The sequence below is a fragment of the Scardinius erythrophthalmus genome (genome assembly GCF_964197995.2).
Source record: "Scardinius erythrophthalmus genome assembly, chromosome: 8".
Classification (NCBI taxonomy): Eukaryota; Metazoa; Chordata; class Actinopteri; order Cypriniformes; family Leuciscidae; genus Scardinius; species Scardinius erythrophthalmus.
This window is the reverse complement of record NC_138228.1, coordinates 40,809,722-40,831,114: the sequence shown is the minus strand read 5'-3', so window position 1 is coordinate 40,831,114 and position 21,393 is coordinate 40,809,722. Positions and strand designations below refer to the sequence as shown.

Here is a 21,393-nt window from a genome sequence, read left to right as displayed (position 1 = left end):
CCAGTTGCGCTAACGCCGTGGCAAGTTGCTATTTACATGGTGGAATTTGCAAACGGAAAGACTGAACGCGTCTCCAGAGAGGAAATGGATCTGTTCGTGCGTGAGGTTAAAGTGCGCGAGCAGACCATCTATGGGACAAGCCGGATTCCACCATATCTTTATGTACACAATAATAATCTTTTACATTGTAATCCTTTTATTTTTAATATTTGGCATGTTTGTGTGCTGCTGCGCATCCCTGTGTGTTTAATAAGCAGAGTGTACGCGCGTTGTGCACTCGACTATAGGCGCCCTTTAAATAACAAAAAAATATTGCGCCATTGACTTTAGACCAGGTTTCAGTTGGTCAATGGCTCAGTCTATTTCAGTTGCCTCAAAATAGCAACACGCCAACAATGCGAATGAACACACCTCGTTTTCAGACCAGCACGCCCATGGGCGCACAAATATGCGCAAATGCATTTGCTATTTAAACAACGTGACGCAGGACATGAAAATGGATTTTCCGGCTTTCCGTGTTTTCACTGTTATAGGGGGCGCTATGACACATCTTCTGGAAGAGTACTGAATCTCCTGATCAAAACACATGTGAAGAAGACGCAGAAACAAGTGATCTCATATGTGTCATATACATATGTAAAATAACTGCATATAAATCAAAACTGCACAATGTTGCTGATTAAAATGTGGACCCAAGACGAGCTGTATGACTGTGCAAGCATTAAGGGTGTTGATAGACTCGATCTACTCGATCTGGATGTAGTCTTTGACAAAACGTGATTTTCTCAGCTTTTTGCTTAAAATCTTGCTTTTTTGTTGTTGTTGTTGTTGTTGTTGTTGTTGTTTAAAAGCAGAGGCTCTGTTCTTTCTTTTGATTTCTTTCATGTTCAGATATTCATACAATAAAATATTCTGGCGACCATGAAAATTTTGTGAAAATTATCAAAAATGCTGGCGGTGGCTGACAACTTAAAAAAAAAAATGCTGGCAGGGAAAGAGTTAAATGCCTAAATGTTTCACCATTCATTATTACATATTCGGATCTTGAGCGACCAGGATCTATATCTAACAGGGATGGCCCTCTAACTGCTGCAGTAGTGTACAACTCTCCTAATATTTTAATAACAATTACAAAATAATAAAATAAATCATATTTAATTACCTTTTGGAATTTGGAAGGTTTCAACATGAGCAGATGTTTTATACCATCATCACTGTCATCATCAGAGCTCATTTCCCAGTACATACAGCATCTGGCTCTTATTTGCTCTTATCTGGCTCTTATATCTCAGCCATATTCTCAAAGCTGTCATATTCAACATCTTCAAAATCAATATTTTGATTGCTGACAGCTTCTTCACCAGATCCACCATCAAGTGAAAGTGACACTAATATATGATTGCATACAGTAATTGCATTGAGTGAACTGAGGCGCTAATAGAGTCTCATGAATATGCACATCGTGTAGCCGTGTGGTGAAGCCCAACGGCCAAGGTCAGGATTTTTATTTATTAAAGCTGCACTGTGTAATATTTTAAGTTGATTTTTAGCAAAAAACACTTTGTTCTTTCAAAATGATACCTTCTCATTAATGTGTAATCATTTCAACCAACTAATTAAGTATTCTCGGAAGTATATAATCTGCCATTTAGAATACATACGAGCGAGTCGCTCGAATGGCCGGAAGCCATGTTGCACATCCATCTTGAAAATATATTAGACAAAGAGGGACATACCTGGAAATTCAAGCTTTGCCTTTTAGGGGTGGGAATCTTTTACCATCTCACGATTCGATTCGATTCTGATTCTTGAGGCCACGATTCGATTCAAAATCGATTTTCGATTCAAAAAGATTTTCGATTCAAAACAATTCGATTTTATTCATAATGATTTCTAATCTGGTTTCTGATCATGATCTACTCATCTGCTTTGCTATACAGAATGACAAACATAATGACAGACATTAAAGTGTCTTTTTCACATTTATTAAGTTCAATTCTCAGGGAAGTGTCTTTTATCAAAAACATTGAAAAAATGTTTTTACTTGGTACTTTTAAAGCAAAGTATTTATGATGACCCATAACGAACTTACTTCCAATACTTCCTATATTAATTTTATTAATAAAACAAATGGAAGTGATTTGGCAAGTCAACTGTAAGGTTACATTTGCCAGCATATGTCCCAACATTGCTGAGAACCAACAGGAAAATAAATGTGTGCTTGTACTAGCAGCATACTTGTAGTAAATTAATACAAACTTCAGCATATTCTGAATCTCTAGCATTTAATAATAGACTTCTAACCAACATCCTCTTGTTATTTCCAATGAGCAATATAATCCTTCAGACAAAAAAAACATTTTGCTTTAGCAAATTCACAAACAGTTTTCGTTCAAAAATATAGAATTATGTACCAGAAGCTATCATAACGTATAATGCTTGTGGACTTATGCATATTCTGAATAATTAGTAACATACAAAGTCGCTCTTGACTTATACACAACTAAATAATAAAGAGTTATGACTTGAAATGTTTGCTGTATACCACAATCAAAAACAGCTTATACAATGAAAGTGAATGAACATCTGCAGAGAGTAACTTACAGTCAAAATGTAACTTTTTGTGACTGGCATTGCACATTTGGCGCTCAGCCATCATGCGTCCGTTATGTGCGCGTCTCTGTTATGTGCACGCCACAGACTGTCCGCGCACGTGCACGTCCGCTTCAGAGTTCCGCCTTTTGCGTTCCGTCAATGTTACGTTATTAGAATTTTTTTTTTTTAGAAAATCGATTTTTGACATTTGTGAATCGATTCAGAATCGTCCACGTCCCGAATCGCGATTCAACTAAGAATCGATTTTTTCCCCACGAATTCAAGGGGGAGATTACTTGCGACTGCCGGCAGATTTGAAATAATACAGCCACCGTAGGAGTTAAAACGCCCTCGAAATGGGAGGGGCTAGAAAGTAATATTCGGTTGGTAGTCATATTCAATTTCACCGCTAGATGGGAGAAAATCCTACACAGTGTAGCTTTAATGCATACAATTTTGGTTTGTTTTTCACATATCGTATACCCCCAGAACACTTGGAATATACGGCACGTGTCGGATAGAATTATTCTGTAATCATCTTTTTTTTTAAAAGCTTGATGCTGGTCGCTATTCACTGCCATTTCAATGAACAAACGCGAGCGAGACATTTAAAAAAAAGAAATTCTCCTTTTGTGGCCCATAAAAGAAAGAAGGGCATACGGCATTAGAACAACAACAACAACAGGGTGAGTAAATTATGACTTAATTTTCATTTTACGGTGAACTTTCCCTTAAAGATGGTGTCGTTTAAGTAGAGATACAGCAGGCCTGACTGGGGGATTGGTGTTCAGAGAAGTGCTGACTGGAAGAGTGCCAGGCCTGATTTCCTCCGGCTGACACATGGGCACCCCCGCAGAGAGGCTGATGAACGATTGTCATCGTTACCTGGAGCAAGACTCTTCCTCTTTCGATCCCCTCTGAGTGGAATCAAAGGACAGGGAACTCCTACGGTTCGATCAGAGAACAATCCCATGCTTCTTGTTAAGCTGGAAGAGGGTCTCTTTGATGGGCCGCTCTCGTGGCAAATCAGTATGGTCTTCCTGTCAAGAGCATCTGATTGCGTATCAGAGGAATACAAGTTCTCTCTGAGATGTTCCCTAATACATTACCTGTCAGTCCTCAAAAGAACATCGTAATTTAGCAGTTTTGTTCCATGACTTCTACATGAACCTCGAACAAAGGAAATGTTAACGGCCACTTCACGTGCGTGACAGTCAGTAATGGATAAATAAATGATGTTGCAAGCGGGCCTGCTGGTGTCCACATTTATGAAAATATATAGGTCTACTCCGAATGCTGTGCAGTTTGTTAGATAAATGGATACTGCAACCTTTTAAGCAGGTATTTTAGACAAGGCTACACTTTTATTATCAAAATTTGTATTGGTATTATCAATTTCTGTACTTCGCAAATAGTTTGACACATACTTTCAGAAATGCGTTCCGAAGCATTTAGGAATGCAACACAAATATTATTTTATGTAGGTGATCATGATAATTGTCAGAAATGCAAATATTTTTTTCTTTTTTTTAACCCTTTCACACATAGTGGTCACTACAGTGGACAGCTATTAAAAAAGCATTTTCTTGAATTTGCACGGGTTTTTATGGCAAAGTTGCACATCAACCTCTTCATTGGACCCTGATGCATCATCCTATAAATTGCAACCAACTGGCAAGCCGTTGTGTTTCGATTTTTTCCCCCTCCAAACCAAGATGGCCAAGGGTCAGTCAGACATGCCAAGTTGCTCCGGAATATCCACCCATTCCTTCTATCCTAGGAGACTCCTGTTGGTAAAAAAAATATTGCAGCATCAAGCAATATCTAATGAGTCATATCACAGTAAAATTTTCCAAGTTTTGATTTTAGATTGAGAGAAAACTCTGATTAATCACATGTCCACTGTAGTGGACGTCATGCATGCAATGGCTATATTTCAGCTACAATTAATAATTTTAATGTGAATATTGTTTTTGAAACTTAAAACTTAAAAACTTAATCTGCAGTGACTTTTTACTGTAAATAAATTTATTTGTATTATTAGAATGTAATTTTCATTAAAATCGAAAAAAGTCATGTGATTACATAATGTATGACACTTGTAATGCATTACTTTACTTGTTAGATCAAAAAGTAATCTGATATCGTAATGCACATTATTGTAATGCATTTTTTTACTCAACATCAAAAAGTAATCTGATTACGTAATGCATGTTACTTATAATGCGTTTATTTATTCATAACATCAAAAAGTAATCTGATTACGTAATGCATGTTACTTGTAATGCGTTTCCTTACTCATAACATCAAAAAGTAATCTGATTACATAATGCATGTTACTTGTAATGCATTTCTTTACTCGTTACATCAAAAAGTAATCTGATTACGTAATGCACATTACTTGTAGTTAATTACTTGTTAGATCAAAAAGTAATCTGATTAGGTAATGCATGTTACAATACATTACTCGTAACATTAAAACAAAACTGATTACGTAATGCATGTTACTTGTAACACATTACTTTACTTGTAACATCAAAAAAGTAATCTGAATGCATTATGCATGTTACTTGTAATGCATTACCCCCAACACTGATCATTTCAGATGAGATTGAAAAAACGTATCGCTAGGTTTTCTCAGAGGAGGGCTATGATAGAAATGTGCATGTCCATCTTGAACATAATCAGAATTATCAGCTAATAAGGGTAAATATCCATACTCTGGTACACTGGAGGGAGCATCTGAGTGGTTTCCACACAGGCTGTAGAAAATTCTGATGGAATCACGTCCTCATGTTCTGATATCAAAGATACGCGATGTGCAACTTGTATTAAGTTGTATGAAGCCTTTGCAATATTTCGCAGATTTTTTGTATATATTTTATAGTTTTCACATGATTTGATATAATTGTATTGATTAGTTTGTTAAATTCACACACTTTATCTGTTTGATTATTGTCTTATATTTAATACAGTATATCTTCAGTTTAAACCATAACCGCATGCTGTCCACTCAAGTGGACATCTGAAGATCTCTTTGAAAAATTAGTAAAAAAATAAAATAAAAATCAAATCTTGTTTTCCATGCCCTAAGAGCAATAAAAATACATAGGAAAAAAATCCTGACTGAGGTTATCATAATTCATGCATGAAAGGGTTCATATATATTTTTTGCGTTAAATAAAGCTTAGGCATGAAATATGTTACATGTGCGTGTAGTTTGGTTACTATTTTCTTTCTTAATGTTTTGTCTGCCCTCTAGTGGTTGGAAGTGTTTATTAACTGTGTCTTATTATGAGCAGATTCTCTACACCTGTGGACTGTGTAAGAGGACTGTGGATATAAAAGGAGCCCCGTTGTAACATCTGGGAGGCGGGATTGGTGCGGCGGTTGAGTGGCGCTCGGTTTCCTTGTTTCTGTTTCCCTATTCCCTTTTCTCCCAAATTTTGTTATGTTATTGTTAGTTAATAAAAACCCTATTGGACCGAGCCTTTCGTGTTGACCCTCTTTTGTGTTATGGCACAGGCCGTAACATAATTGGGGGCTCGTTCAAAACTGTTACGTTTATTAGCCTATGTTATTTTCGACTGTTTTTGTGTGGAAGTACTGGTCCCATGTTAGTATTTGACCCTCTTTTGTGTATTGGCAATGGCTGTAACAACATAAAATGGTTAAATATGCTACAGTTGGTGACTGTGATAGTACAAGGAGACATTCTCATTCTACAGATCATTTAATAAAATATTGAAAATTAAATTTATTTTCAAGCTCCAATTTACTGAGAGTGAAAAACCACAGTGTTTTATAAACGTGTATAGGCCTATCTGATTTTTTTTTTTTTTTAGGAATGCACTAGCATACACTGTAGATGAACATGAGAGATTAGACATGAGCTAAAATTTACAAAGCTCCCATTTTTAGTGTCATTAGTGTATTTTGACAAGCAGTTTTTGAAATTTCAATGTTTCCACATTCAATCAGGTAGTAGCTGTACTTGTTCCAAAGATGGCCACAGAGTGAACTGATTTGCTTTAAAGGGGACTTTGGTTAAATTAAATTTGAACACATTGTTTTTTGAGTGTACACACACTGGAGACACCACTCTGCATTTGCTCAACCATGACTCTGGAGGCTGTTTATCAATCCTTCAATCCATCAATCCAAAACATTTACATAGTTTTACATTAAATTAACCTAACAACAATTTGGGATGTACAGTATATACGAATGTACTGACTTCAGTACATCTAAACTTGTATCTGCACAAAAGGCCGAAAATGCAAGTGAACTTGAACTAAGTTACATGCTAGCCAGAAAGTGTTCCTCCCATGGATACGCTCTTCCCATCACAACGCGCTGAAACACGGGCAACTAAAGCACAAAGAATTCACAACATATAATAGGCCTGGTGTTCGCATTATAATGTTATGTATATGGCTGACGGGCGCTGCAAATCTTGCACTTAAATGTACGTAAAATATTTTGCGAGACAACGCAAAAGCATTTCATGATCTAAGTGTTTCCAGGCATCACTGAGTGTTTTCAAATCCATAGTTTCACTTTATTTTGCCTGTCTGGATTCTGCATGCTGTCCTACGCTAACCAATCAGACCTCAGGTACCACCCAAAATGGCGCAATAATCAATAAAAAAACAAGGGAAATATATTTTTTAAAAGTCACAGCAATCATAATTTTTGTCCGAGTACTAAAAAATGTGTAGCCAAATTGGCTGGTGAGTGAAACAGTTCATTTCAAACTGATTACAGAAGTAAAATGGGATTTCATTGTCATTTTATGTTGACTTCAAAGCATACTGTTACTGATGATTAAATATAGGGCCTATTTCATGACACCGTTTTCAACTAAAAACGTAAAACTTTTTATGGTTTTGGCTGTTCGTTTACATGACAACTGCGTTTTGGGTGCCTTCAAATGCAGACTTTTACGATTTTCAAAGTGCAAGTTTTTGAAAACGGTCTCCGTGTGAACAACAAAAACGCAAATATCTGAAAATGATGACGTCATGCTCATGCGTATTACGTGTTCAATCTATAGTTTTTCATCGCCATCTAATGGCCTGGCAGCAGAATACAGGGTTTTTAGTTTTTTTCGTGGATCGGTGTGAATGGGGATCGTTTTGACAATGGTGTCATCTGTTCGCGGAAAACTCAAAGGAAAAACTTCTCCGTTTTAAGCATATCGATTTCACTGAAAACACTGCATGTTTTAAGTAAGTTTTACAGCGAAAAACTCTCATTCTCTATTTGTTTTGTTTTTTTCAGAGACTTGTGTGTTAGATGGTGTTGTTATCACTGTAAAAGGTGTCATTTGCAACATTATTGACTAACTGATGAAACATTTTGGAACATAAAGACAGATCTGAAATTCCTTTTCGCTACACACCCACACTTATACATATATAAAAAAAAAAAAAAAAAACAGATACACGCAGCCACCCACTATCTGCAGTACACTATTAGACACAGGCACCGTCACTCTCTCTTTGGCTTGTTGTTTGTAGCAGGGCCTGGAGGAAATGTCCTTTCCCCAACAGGCAGTGAGCTATGAAGGCACTCTTCCATGGCAGGCTGTGTGGAGGTGTGACATCAGATAAAACCTGTGATAAAAGCAGGCTGGAAGCCCGTCATATGTGCACACTGCCTCTGCCAGGTTCCACAGCATGCCCTGTAATTACACTCGCAGCAAAATTACCCAGCAGATGCATCGTGCTTGTTAATGTCATAACAGGAATGTTGATAAGTGCCGACATGCATGTTCTGTGCACATCGGATCGTGTTTAAAGGGATAGTTCATCCAAATCTATCAAGCTCCAAAAAAGACAGAAAAGCATCATAAAGTAGTCCATAATCCATATCTGCTATTTTCCAAGTCCTCTGATGCCATATGCGTGGTCTCGCGTCACAACCATGATATATTTTTGTGACAAACACCAAATGAAAAGAAATAAGTAAATAAATCTAGTAAGGTTCGAGATGCAGCAGAGTGGATGTATGTGACCTTTTGAGAACATGCTCCTGTTCTGCTGTCTGGTTTTGCCCTTTGAGCTCTTATTGTCTTGTAAGGGGATTTTCTTTTCTACCCCTGAAACTGGGTAGGTAATGACACGTATACTGTCTTTTACTGTGTGTGTGTGTTATTGGGATTGGTTCCAGGTGGCTTTATGTTCACTTGCAGCTTTTGTAAGTCAGTTTGAGTGTGAAATGCTTTGTGACAGCTCATACTGCTCTGTCATCTTTTTTGAATCCAGTTTTCCATCTTATTCTCACTCATTAATTATTAAAACCCAGTGTGAACATATGCAAATATGCTAAATCATAATACTCATTCTTACTGGTGTATGTCCTATCATGCAGTGGTGTGAACAGCTATGCTACTCTTGTTCATTAAACCAACTATCTGAATCACGAGCTGTAAAACTACTGAGATGCCTTCCTTCCTAGGCAACATCTTTAAGGCCTGTTCACACCGGGACGAATTTCGCACGCGATATTCGCCACCGTTTAACGCCTCGTGACTAAACAAAGGGCGCCAATGTGAGTGTGCACACCAACGCGAAAAACGCCATGTGTAAAAGCGTCATTTTTTAAAAAACGCCTCGGGTTCGTTTTTTTGGTTTGACGCGGCGCGTCAAAAACTATCCGACCAATGAGATTGGCGCTTTTGTTCACGTGTCTGGAGCTTCTGAAGATACAGTAAAACACTACTTGGGGGCGCTCATACACAAAACGGTCTTGCCGAGCACACATACGTAACGGTGAAGAAGATATATGCCGAGTAGCGTCTAAACACTGCCGGGGAGAAATAAGACGAGGAAGATGCAAGGCAAGATGAATGTAGAGCTGCTGGTCTCGTTGGTGTCGGAACAAAAAGAACTGTGACAAAAACGTGACAGCGACTACAAAAATCTTGATTAAAGAGAACTGTTATGGAGTGGTATTAAGCGCCATCTAATGTCAGGGAATGAATTTGCATGTTCACTCGGCTCGTCGTCAGCGAAAATCGCTTGGGTGTGAACACAAAAAACGCGTTGAAAAACGCTGGCGAATAACGCGCGCCGATATTCGTCCCCGTGTGTACGGGCCTTTAGGCATCATAGCAGGTGTGCTTCTGATGCACAGGCTGTTCCAAAACGTCAAACTACATTGTGGTCTTAAAACATTGCTAGTTTGGCCTAAAATCTCTCTTTGAGAGAATGCAATCCCAGACTGCTGTGCAGAAATGTTGATTATGAATATGTATTTTATTAAGTACCATAAAGCATCTATAAAAAATGTCCTCTCTAATATTTGTGTTTTGAATATTTCTTTTGTGCTTATTTATCAAGTTGTTATCTTAGCCACATGCTAATGTCAGACCATTGGAATCAGCAGTTACATTCGATTGCTAACTAAAGATTATACTCTTTAAAAAAAGCTGTTGAGTATCGTCAGTCTCAAGGACATAGTGGAAAAATGCAAATGCTTTTGCTGCAGCATTTTAATGTAGCTGTTTGTTGACCAATGACGATTTCAGAGAGGCTGCCTTTTTGTTTCATGAATTCTGATTCACTGTATTGCTACATGGTTTCAAACGTATCTGAATCTTTCCACACCCTCAAATCTGTATCCTTCACATGTTCAGTCAGAGGTTTGTCTAGTACTGCGAGTCTCTTGCGTGGTTCTCAAATAAAATAGTAAATACATTGTTTATTGTCTAATTAGAGTCTATCTTGAAATTATTCTTATTTTAGATTGCTGACAGCTCTATATTTTTAGTGTTTTACAGTGAGAAGCGCGTCTGCAGCAAATGACATGCACATCTCATCAATGCTGTCATTGTCACCCGATATATATTATACATACTGATACATACATACCGATACATACTGTACGTTTATTGTGTAATGTATTTTCCCTCCATGAATTTCTGTTATGCTACACAAAACTTGTACTGAAACTGTATTGCAATAACTCGCAGAGTTAGGCTAATTAATTCATTTCCACAGAGCTGTATGTGGATGCCAATTAATAGTGAAGTACATACTGTAGTAAATGACTTTTTATCATGCATACAGTGACCATTCTTGCGGTGCATCAAACAGGTGAATAGCAGCTTTATATGACTAATGAGCATAAGCAACAGAGAGAAAATTAAACGTAACACTTATTAACACGTTATAAACGTTAACAACTTATTCTACTAACCCGAACCCTAACATCTAACCCTAACGTAACAATCTACTAATACTCTTGAGAGTTAGGGGTCGTTTACACGACACCGTTTTTGACTGAAAACGTAAACATTTTTTGGACGCTATAGAATTATTTACATGACAACAACTTTTGGGGGCCTGAAAACGCAAACTTTTGAAAACTGGTTTCAAAGTGCAAGTTTCTGAAAACGATATCATTATTGTTTCCGTGTAAACTACAAAAACAGTGACGTCATGCGCATGCTTATTACGTTTAGTCTATAGGCGTGTAGTTTTTACTTACAAAGCGACATCGCCAACTACTGACCTGACAGCATAATAAAGCATTTTTTGTCGTTTTTTTGCCGATCTGTGTGAACGGGGATCATTTTGTCAACGTGAAAAATGCACGTTTCCGTTTTTAGTACATCATTGCGTGTAAACATACCCTTGGTTGACATGCAGTTGTAAGGCTCTTATTTCATTAATGTAAAGAAAAATGATGTCTTTGGGATTTGACTCAGTGAGTTTGTCTCTGTTTCTTAGCATCAAGCTTAAACTACATCATTTGAACATGAATGGCTGTTACGTTGAATAAAGTTTATCGTTTTAAAACAGATTATTGTGACTATTAATGAAGTTGCTTCCTAAGAAGATAATTTCAATTCAATCACTTACAATGTTGATATTCTTAGATGGCAACTGCTTATAGACAGTAGGCAGTGAGGAAGCTCTCTAGGGTTTGAAACAGAGCCAAGAACTCACCATTTACAGCCCTGACTCAGCGATTCCCTAAAGGCATGAAGGCAGAATTTTGTGACGGGCAGCATGTTCTACACTTAATAGGTGAGGGGAAGAAACGAAAGCAGCACAAAGTGACAGCTCTGTGGAGACAGACAGCAGATCTACGAGCCATTACCTATAGAGATAAAGAGACAGTTTGGAGAGCTGAAGTAATGCAGGAAGGAATGGCCACTAGGGAGATTTTTCACGGCTTTGGGGGCAGTTGTGGCCTAATGGTTTGAGTCTGTTTGGTAACCCGAAGGTTGCTGGTTCGATTCTCACCAACGGCAGTAACGACCCTCAAGACACCCACTTTCATTTGAACAACATTCATTTCATATGATCTCGGAAAAAGCCCGGCCTGTTATACGTTAATGCTCTCACGGAAGGCTTGAGGAAAGTACTGTAGTTGTGGATCAGCGCTGCAGTGGTGATGCTGTCTGGCGGTACGAGAGGTGAAGGGCACTGCATTATTGATGGGGCTTATTCAGCTTGACTGAGCAGACTCGCATCTCAAACAGATTATTGACCAGCACCCTGGAGTCTCAGAGCTTGTGCATGCCATGAGATGATATACATGCTCACTCAACACATCAGTGGATAACCTTGTTATGCGCTCTCAGTGCAGTGGGTGACGCATAAGGCCACAGATGAAACCTGATCCTGGAGTAAATTCCTGTGTTTATCTCAGTTAGAAGCCATGACTAGACTTAAGCCAGTTCTTTCAATAGGAAGCAAACCATTTGCAAATAGAAATCTAAGTTAGTTTTATGAATTTCTTTGAATTAGAATTTGATTTCTTTACATTCAAATTTGAATTGCAATTATACATTCTGTTTGCAACCTCAACTCAAATTCATTTCAATTCAAGGATTGATTTAGCATTTAATATTCATTATCTATCACTTCTAAAGACCAAGAATGATAACTACTGTAAAGGTAATAATAACTATATTCGTCCACATCAAAGGATAATAACCCTGTTTATTATAAGCATGCATTGTTATGTTGTCTGCCGCTTTAAAAGTCGGGTGGATTCTGATTGCCTATCAATGTTTTTTATCATTCATCAGCTGGAAAAAAAACTCGTCCTGAAAGTGTTTCCTTTTAATTCCTTTGTGAATTGAGGATACTAATTGTTGCAGTTTGCAAGAAGAATGTTTCCCCAATCTCTCCTGATGCTGCTCAAGACTTCATGGTAATCGTCTGATTCACCTTTTCATGATGGGTCATATATTTTCAATAATGGACAGATCTGGACTGCAGGCAGACCAGTCAAGCACATCCACTCTACAGTGTAGTGTCTTAGAAACCACTCTGTTGAAGCAGATGCACAATGAGGCCTGACATTGTCTTGCTTCCCAGGAAAGATGTCATCTTGATGGCAGTATATACTGTATGTCTCTGTACAATCCCAATATACACTTCCACATCAGTGGTACCTTCACTCATTTTCAAGTCACCCATGCCGTTTGCACTGATGCACCCCATACCATGACAGATGTTTGCTTTTGCACCTGTCACTGATGAAAATCTGGATGGTCCCTTTCGGCTTTGGGACTGGGAAATTGATTCTGTTTTTCCCCCAAAACAATCTGAAACATGGATCTGACCACAGCACACATTTCCACTGTCTTTTGGACCGTCGGAGATGAGCTTAGGCCCAGAGAACTCGGCCGCATCTCTGCAAAGAATTGATGTATATCTTTCTCCTTGCTAGAGATTTAAGTTGCATTTCTTGATGCAGAGGCAGACTGTTAAGTGACAAGTTTTTTTTGTTTTTTTTTTGGACAGAGTAACTTGACGGTTTCTTATTCAGTGCCATCTGGAGGCTCAAAGGTCACGCACATTTAACGGAGGTCTCCTGCCTTCACCTACACAGGCTGAGATTTATCTCAATTACCTGAATCTTTTCACAATATTTATTGTATTTTTATTTTTTTCACTTTTATTTTGCCTCTGTCCCAACTTATTTGGAGTGTGTTGCAGCCATCAAAATCAAAATTTGTTTATATTTACAAAATACACTTATGTTGGCCAGTGAAAACATTGGAAATCATTTCTTCATAGTTTAGTCAGTTAAATAAAGGTGCAAGAGAATAACAAACCACAGATTATTCTAAAAAATGTGGCGTTATATATCTGAAAGGTAGCAGATATAGTACAACCTTGTTAATTCTTTAGGGCAGATAAAGTAAAGAACGGTCATGAAAATCTATATTTCAGTGTATATTTCACTGTAAATTTAAAATTGACTAACTATTGTAAGTGGAACTTTAGGGAAAATGCAACAGAAGTGTACATGACTCCTTTAAAGTAACACTGTTCATGTTATAAGATATGTAACATTGTACCCTGATGTTATGGAGTGTGGGAAAAATCACATCACATCCTGTTGTCCTTTGCTGCAGTGTTTTCTTTAGTTAGGAATCATGGCTAATTTATTCATATATAATCTGTAACCTTTGGAATTGAACTCTGGAAGTGGAATGTTCCAGTGTATACTAAATGCGGGATTGCAGTGTTCACTGTGTCCTCCCTAGTGACCTCTGTATGATCTAAACTGCATTCTGTATGTTTGATACGTGAGACTCAAAGAGCCAGACGTTACAGAAATGTTATTTCTGTCTACTCTTGAGGTCAAGGTCAAAAAGTGGGCAGAAAATGAACACAAATTACAGTTGGCTGAAACTGTATGATGCACACACACACACAAAAAATATTCAGATAAAAACAAAAGTCATTAAGTGCAAATCTCAAGGAAAAAATGGCCACAAATAAAACCTTATGTTCACTTTTCTATCCTCTCAGCTTTTTTCAGAGTTCAGTGTCAATGCTATGGATAGCCTATATTTTATAATAAGTGAACCATAATGCCCCAAATTACATTTGCATTGAACCTAAAAGCAAAGTAGCCACAGGACTGCGAATTATATGGAATGAACTTTTGATCTTTCTGGAATTACAAGCCTCCGTTGCAGCAGATCAGTGTCAGTCTGCGTATTAGCGCTGGTCTATGTAATGAGCCTTGCAATGCATCCCTGTGGCCTCTCTTGATAGATGTCAATGAATAATTTATCAAACCAACAGTCAAAAGTGCAAAGTAAGTATTCTTCCCCGCCCCGTCGTGAATCCCTACGTATTTCTCTTTTGACAAATCTTATGCTCTTAAGCTTGAAAGAGCCATTTTCCAACCCTACATTCTTTCAAAAATAAGATTTAAGGAGAAAGTAATGAGAAACCCTTTTCAGAGTTTTCTTTGTCAGAGAGCTTTTGAAGGCTTTTGTTGGTATTTGGAGGAGCAGTCGGGTCTATCACCTCTTTAAGACATGATGAAATGGCTTTTCTCTGCCGTCTCATTACCTTTTTTGATTGAGTTGCTTAGTGTTTCCTGATCGAGTCCTTTCCGCCCACTCTTCATGACTGAGATGTGCGTTTAGCACGCCAAATGAGAGCTCATTTACTCTCAGCAGGGAGTGAAGATTATTTATTTGTCTTTTTGTACAGACTTCATGTTGAATAGAGGATGCACCTTTGACTGAAGTCGATAGATTTTTGTTTGATTTAAGCTCAGAGTTAGCTTTCATGTGTTTTTAAAGTCTTTGAATGCATTTATGCACCATGATAGTTCGGTCAGGGCTGGTTCACACAGAATGGGATTTTGCTGTTAAAAACGTGAGACGCAGGTCAGTGGAATGGAAAAAAAAGGGCAAGGTCTAGAAATGTGTGTGTTTTTTTTAAGTTGCACTTCTTTTAACTTGAGCGCTGCAAAAGATGTGACATGCGAGCCAACAGCTAAAGACGTCTTTCTAGCGTATTTACATCATAAAACAATGGTAAAGTAGAGGCATTGGAATGGAAAAACATATTTTGTGTGAATGGCCCCTTAAATTGATTGTGTCACCTTAATTTAACCTTATATTATGGGGCTGTTGAGTGCTTGAATCTGATTGGTTGATGAACGTTCTAAGGTGTGCAATTATTTTCAGGAAAACACACAGCAAGTAGTTCCAGGCAGGTCTTGACCACATTACATGTTCATATCACTTCGCCAAATGATTTCAGTTATTTTAAAAGTCCTTATAGACTACAACAGCAAAAAAAAAAAAAAAAAAAAAAAATGACACTGACCATGCAAATAAATATAGTAAATAGGATAAAAACAACAAATTATGACACTTTTTGTCACAGAATTATGGAAAAAGCACATACTCTCCCACTTAAACTCACACACATACAGTACTGACACACACTCGCACAGAAATATGTTGTCAGCGCTAGCAACATAAAAGCCATGACATTTCTCATTAGCGAGGTAGTAACAGCGCTGTTCTTTAAGCAGATAAACGTACAGTTTTGCTGTAAGTACTGAAGAGACGCTGCTGCCGAACACTGTTGACAGATGCACAGACTAAGTTAGGTAATTCACACGCGCTTAATCTTTCTCTCTCTGTAATAATTGCATTAATAACTCCACTTCGCGTCGCGGCCGCATTACCACCTCGGGTGTGCATTATTTTCTAATAATTCAATGGCCCGTCATCAATTATTCTTTACTTGCGTTACTCTTGCGGAACATTCATGGGAAATAAATCTCTCTTTCTCTGTTTCAGACCTCTCAGCAGCCGTGCAGAAGTTCTCCCAGTCTTTACAGGAGTTCCAGTTTGAGTGCATTGGTGATGCAGAAACGGATGATGAGGTGAACATTGGTAAGTGTGAGGTCAACTGCTGTTTTGAGGTCTGCTACTGCTGATACAGTTTAAGTCTTGTAGATGCATGTAGGAATGACAAATCACAAATGGGATATCTCAGCTATTGGATAAAATGCAGAGCAAGTCTCTTGCTTGGGTTCCCCAGACAACCCTCCACACACACATTGGCAGTAGAATCTCCATTTTATTACTCGCCAGCTTAGACTATACAAACTTAGAGCTCTTTTTATTCCGTTTGTATCTTTGTTGTATTGTAATTGTCCTATTGTTTGTAATTTGCCTATTTGTTATTATTTTTAACTGCTGATGCGGAAAAAAAACTAATCATCAACCCCTAGTTTCAGGTGTTATTGTTTACCTGGATGTTCTTGATGTTAAGTTCTAGGTTGATAAAAACTATATTACCAAGTTGTGCAAAGAGCTGTTGGTATTTAAATATTGGAATTTGGTTTATATTTTTCATTTACATTGATGTTAAAATTACATTGTCATATTTGAGACATTACTTTTTATGTCATGATAAAACACTGCTGTTCCTTTTAGAATTTCAGAATACTTTCTTTTCCCAGAAAAAATGTGAAACACATACAGTATATTAGTTACATGATCAGACAAAGATCAGTTTTTGAATACTTTTAAATACAATTTAAATTAATTTTACACACTTAAAGCAATATCACATCACATCTTGAATATCGCATTTAACAAGTTATCACGTTCGCATTTATATTGCAAATTAAATCAGTTTATCTTTAGCATAACAGCTAAACTAACAAACATCAGGCAAAGTTTTTTTTTTTTTATAATAGAACTTTAGTAATTATAACTAAAATGTGGCAACCATGCAAGGAAATGTATAATTACATATGTGTTATATTAAACTGAACTTAAAAGTAAATTGAACGTAAATCATAACCGAGAAGTCCATTAACTCGCCTAAGCTATGAACTCATCATCTGAGCGATAAAATATTCTTCCAGACCCATTAAAGACAATCTGCTTAACCATTCTGAGATCATTTTAATGGAAAGTTCCTCTAATGCTCTGAGGAATAGTTTCCTTCCATATTCCCAAATGTCCTGCACCCTCCCAGATGGATGGGATTGTCATCTTAATCAAGACTTATCCCTGGAAATTTCATGTGAGTTCATTGGAGCATAAAGGGGTTTCAATGCTTTTTTTCTTGCACTCCGACTCTTTTACTTTCGGCTATTAAACACAAACTTTTTAAAGTCTTAAACGTGTGAGCAGCCACTGAAGGACTTAGAATTCATCGTTTTGATTAGTAAATGTATTCTTGTATGAAAGCAAGCGTTGGGCATGCTTGAAATCCTGTCCCAATCCAGATTTAGCTCAAGGCAGGTCTTGGTAAGATTGCCTGCCCAGCATGCATAATGTATTGTATTGATTTTCTTACATTCTAGACGAAAAGCTCTCGGCTCAGCCCTTTAAAAGATCAGAGTAACTAATTGTGATTTGTGTCAGAGATTAAGGAGAATGCAGACTGCTCACCCCACGGTGGGCACTGAGCAGATGTGCTGAGAGTTCGTATGCCCTGATGGGTTGATCACTCATTCTGTTCTGACTCTTTTAGCATCCATTCATCTCTTCCTATGCTTTTCTCGTTCCAGCGTTCTCTCCTTATGTGTCATTACTTTGTTTATTATCTTCCTGCACTGCTCTGTGCATTGTGTGCTGGCTTGACACTCAGACCATCTGCATCTAACAGTTGGCTTCCCATCTTTCTGTACTCTCGATCTCACAAAGCAGCCGATCTTTTAGCCTACTACCTTTTCCCCTTCTTTTCCTAGGGAATCTGATGGGAGAAAAGCTAATTAAATGTGTTGAGGTGGGGCAAAGCAAGCCCACAATGGAGTTCATTTTGGCCCTTTAATATCCCTGTCTGGTCGTCAGATAGGAATGTGGTGAATTGTTGCCATTTTTTCCCCTATTTGTCTGGTTAAAAAGGATGTTGGGCAAGCCAACCATATTGGGAATGTTTTGTAAGGTAGCAAAAACATCTTTATGGTTGTTTATCTAATGGACAGCTTTAATGGACAGAAGCATTGATGGGTAGGAAATAATAGGGCTACAGATATTGATTTACACTTGTAATGTGGCAGAATGATTTTGGTTCACATTCCATGGACAAGTGAATGTTGATGAATCCTGTGACTGCATGTTAATGCAATCTCTTTGCCATGAATCCAGCATTTTGTTCACAATCCTTTCAGTGACACTCTGATGAATGCTGCGCACAAAAAAAGCAGGCCAGGCACTTTGCAAAATTGCAAGTTCCGATCTAACGGTTTTATGCAACTTCCAGGTGTGTAGCTGTGGATGTTTGCTTAACACTGACACAAAACCAGGCTTCATTCACCCCAAAGGAAAGTATATTTACACTGTGTGAATCATTCAGACCCTCTTCAGGGTACAGTTGCACCAGCCATACCCAAGTTCTTTCTTAAATTGGAATGTAAAGTCCACACTAGAGGCTTAGTAACTACTAGCTAGATTGTATCTAACTCTGTACTTTATTCGGTTGAACCATTTGTTCTTAAGGTAGAACGAACCTAGTAGGTCGTCACTTAAGTCGCATAATATAATGTTTACCCTCAATGCAGCTTTCAAATACTTGAGCAAAAGTTGTGTTGAAATGCCTTGAATTTCAGTTGATCCTTTTTTGCCTCACGTAACTAATGGTAAAAATAATTTTCCATTAAATACAATACTACTTAATCATGAATGAAGTGTTTTTATATCTAATTATTACATGGCTCTGTGGAATGCTTGATTCTGATTGGTACATCGCGCCATCCAGTGGTATGTTATGCAAGGGATAATGTACATTCACCCGGTTGTTATCTCAGAATAAACCCCCGACAGGGTGATGAGGACCCCGACGCGAAACAGAGGCGCGAAGCATTATTTTCAATTAATTGAAAATAATTGAGAAATATTGATCTGAGTTGAAATTTTTTATTAGGTCTTTAAACGCAAAGCTTCCACAGAGAGAGCAGTTGCTAGCACGGCAAGTTTAAACTAGACGGACATTTAAGAGATACGGTATACAGTCATACCACTTATTATACATCATTTCGCCACATAAATAATTATGAAGACCCTAACCCTAACCCTTGAGACTGCGCTCTACAGTCACGATGGCCACTGCACCTGGGGGTAAGGACAAACGAGGTGAGAGATAAGGAGACGGAAGGATAAGGAGAGACAGAGACGAGAGTGGGGAGAGAGGAAAGAAAAGAAAAAAAATCTCAGTCCGCTTCCCAAAACGCACTAACTTTTGGTCCTCCACCATGCTGGATGAACTCCTCCTGTGATGCCTGGCGGTGGTTCTGGATAGCCCTTGGTAGAGGGCCTCTTACTCCTCCGACGCATTATAACCCATTATAATCAGTGATGCTGTCTACACTAGATGTGGCGCGACACGACATGACAAATTCCCCACATTAAACTCATGCCCTGTTTTATTTATAACATACTTCATGCACTCACACTACTTCTGACTGGATTTGCAATGGTCGCTGTGTAGACAGCCTCAAACTATTGCGACGCGACAGCTGTCACGTCCGGTGTAGACATGGTGTAACCAAGTTTTGAAGCAGGATTTCCACTTTCAGAGTATTATTTTTTTTTAAGGATCATACCCAGTAATATAGCAGTATTATGGCAGCCATCCGCTATGGCATCGATCATTGAAGACCCCATATCAGTTGACCACTAGAAAGTTCTCATCTATCACTCTTCATGGAAAGTTTTCAAAGTGTCTGGTATTTCTGTTGTGATCCCATAGTGTCCCATCCCTAAAAGGGTAAGATTACTCTTACTGAAGAAAAATGTAATTGTCTTGTGGAATCAATCTGGTCATCGATGAAAGTGAGCTTTCGGAGTGACTTGACCGGACCCCTCGTGTGCTGTGGGACCAGAATCTTGATGTAGCTGAGCTGCAATCTACTTTGAAGCTCCAACCAGTCTGCGTCGCATCAGCAGTCTGTCTGGGAGTACAGACAGGGTCACCTGACCTCCTATCGATTTCATTCCATGACTTCCTGCTGTGACATTCACAATCCACACCAGTTATCCTGAAATCAATCTCACTGAAAGATTGATGTAGCTATAGAAATATTAATTGTCCTATAAGTACAAGACTGTTTCACTTCAACCGCGATGAGCCAATGACTGTTGCCGGCCATACTTTTTCTTTTTTTACTTTCCTCTTTTCTATCTTTGAGTCTCTCTCTTTCCCATTGTCTCACATAACAGAGCTGTTAAGTCGTGATGTCAATTTGTAGACCAACCCAGAAGGAGAATGTGTTGATCTAAGCATTTAATAGTGCAACCATCAAGTAGAAATTAATATTTTTCCCTTACACCTTGAGTCATTATTTTTTCAACAATGTTTTTAAATATATTTTTCAAAAAAAAAAAATATATATATATATATATATTTTTTTTTTACAAGTTCACAAATATCAAATATTAAGATATTTAAATATAATATATACACATCTCAATGATATTTTACAACCTGAACTAACCATGTCATAAATTATGGTGTTTGTGTGAGTGTGTGTGTATATATATATATATATATATATATATATATATATATATATATATATATATATATATATATACAGTGTGTGCAGAATTATTAGGCACGTTGATTTTCTGATCATATTTTATTTCCAGGAACATTTTGCCAATTCCAAACCATATTAAACTTAATAACTACTATTAATTTTCTATTTAATCATGTATAAGTGATATATAATTGTTCATGAAGGCTGGAAATGAAAAATGTCTTATTTTCAGGTGTGCAGAATTATTAGGCAAGTTTTCTTTTACAGATAAAATAAGCCAAAAATGAGATTTAACAGACTGAAAAGTCAAAAATTATTAAATCCCCATGAGAAGAATGCAAAACTAATGCAATACTAGAGATTACAGTTAAGGCATGACCATTGGACAGTGAAATGCTCATTGGGTCAGCAGGGTCAGACAAAAACAGGTAGAGAAGAAAAAACACATGTTAACTGCAAAAGAATGAAGAATTAAGGTGAATAATAAGAGTCACAAGCTGAAGTGTTGTT

The 21,393-nt window shown here is 37.7% G+C and overlaps 1 protein-coding gene across 6 annotated transcripts in view; it reads left to right on the top strand.

Annotated features, from left to right (window-relative positions):
- The window catches only part of arhgap42b (Rho GTPase activating protein 42b), a 160,909-nt gene that overhangs the window by 19,160 nt on the left and 120,356 nt on the right, over window positions 1-21,393 (top strand). For all 6 annotated transcript variants that reach the window (XM_081371775.1, XM_081371774.1, XM_081371773.1 and 3 more), the window contains exon 2: window positions 16,184-16,279. In XM_081371775.1, coding sequence (XP_081227901.1) covers window positions 16,184-16,279 — 96 coding nt within the window. The remainder of the gene's footprint in view (window positions 1-16,183; window positions 16,280-21,393) is intronic.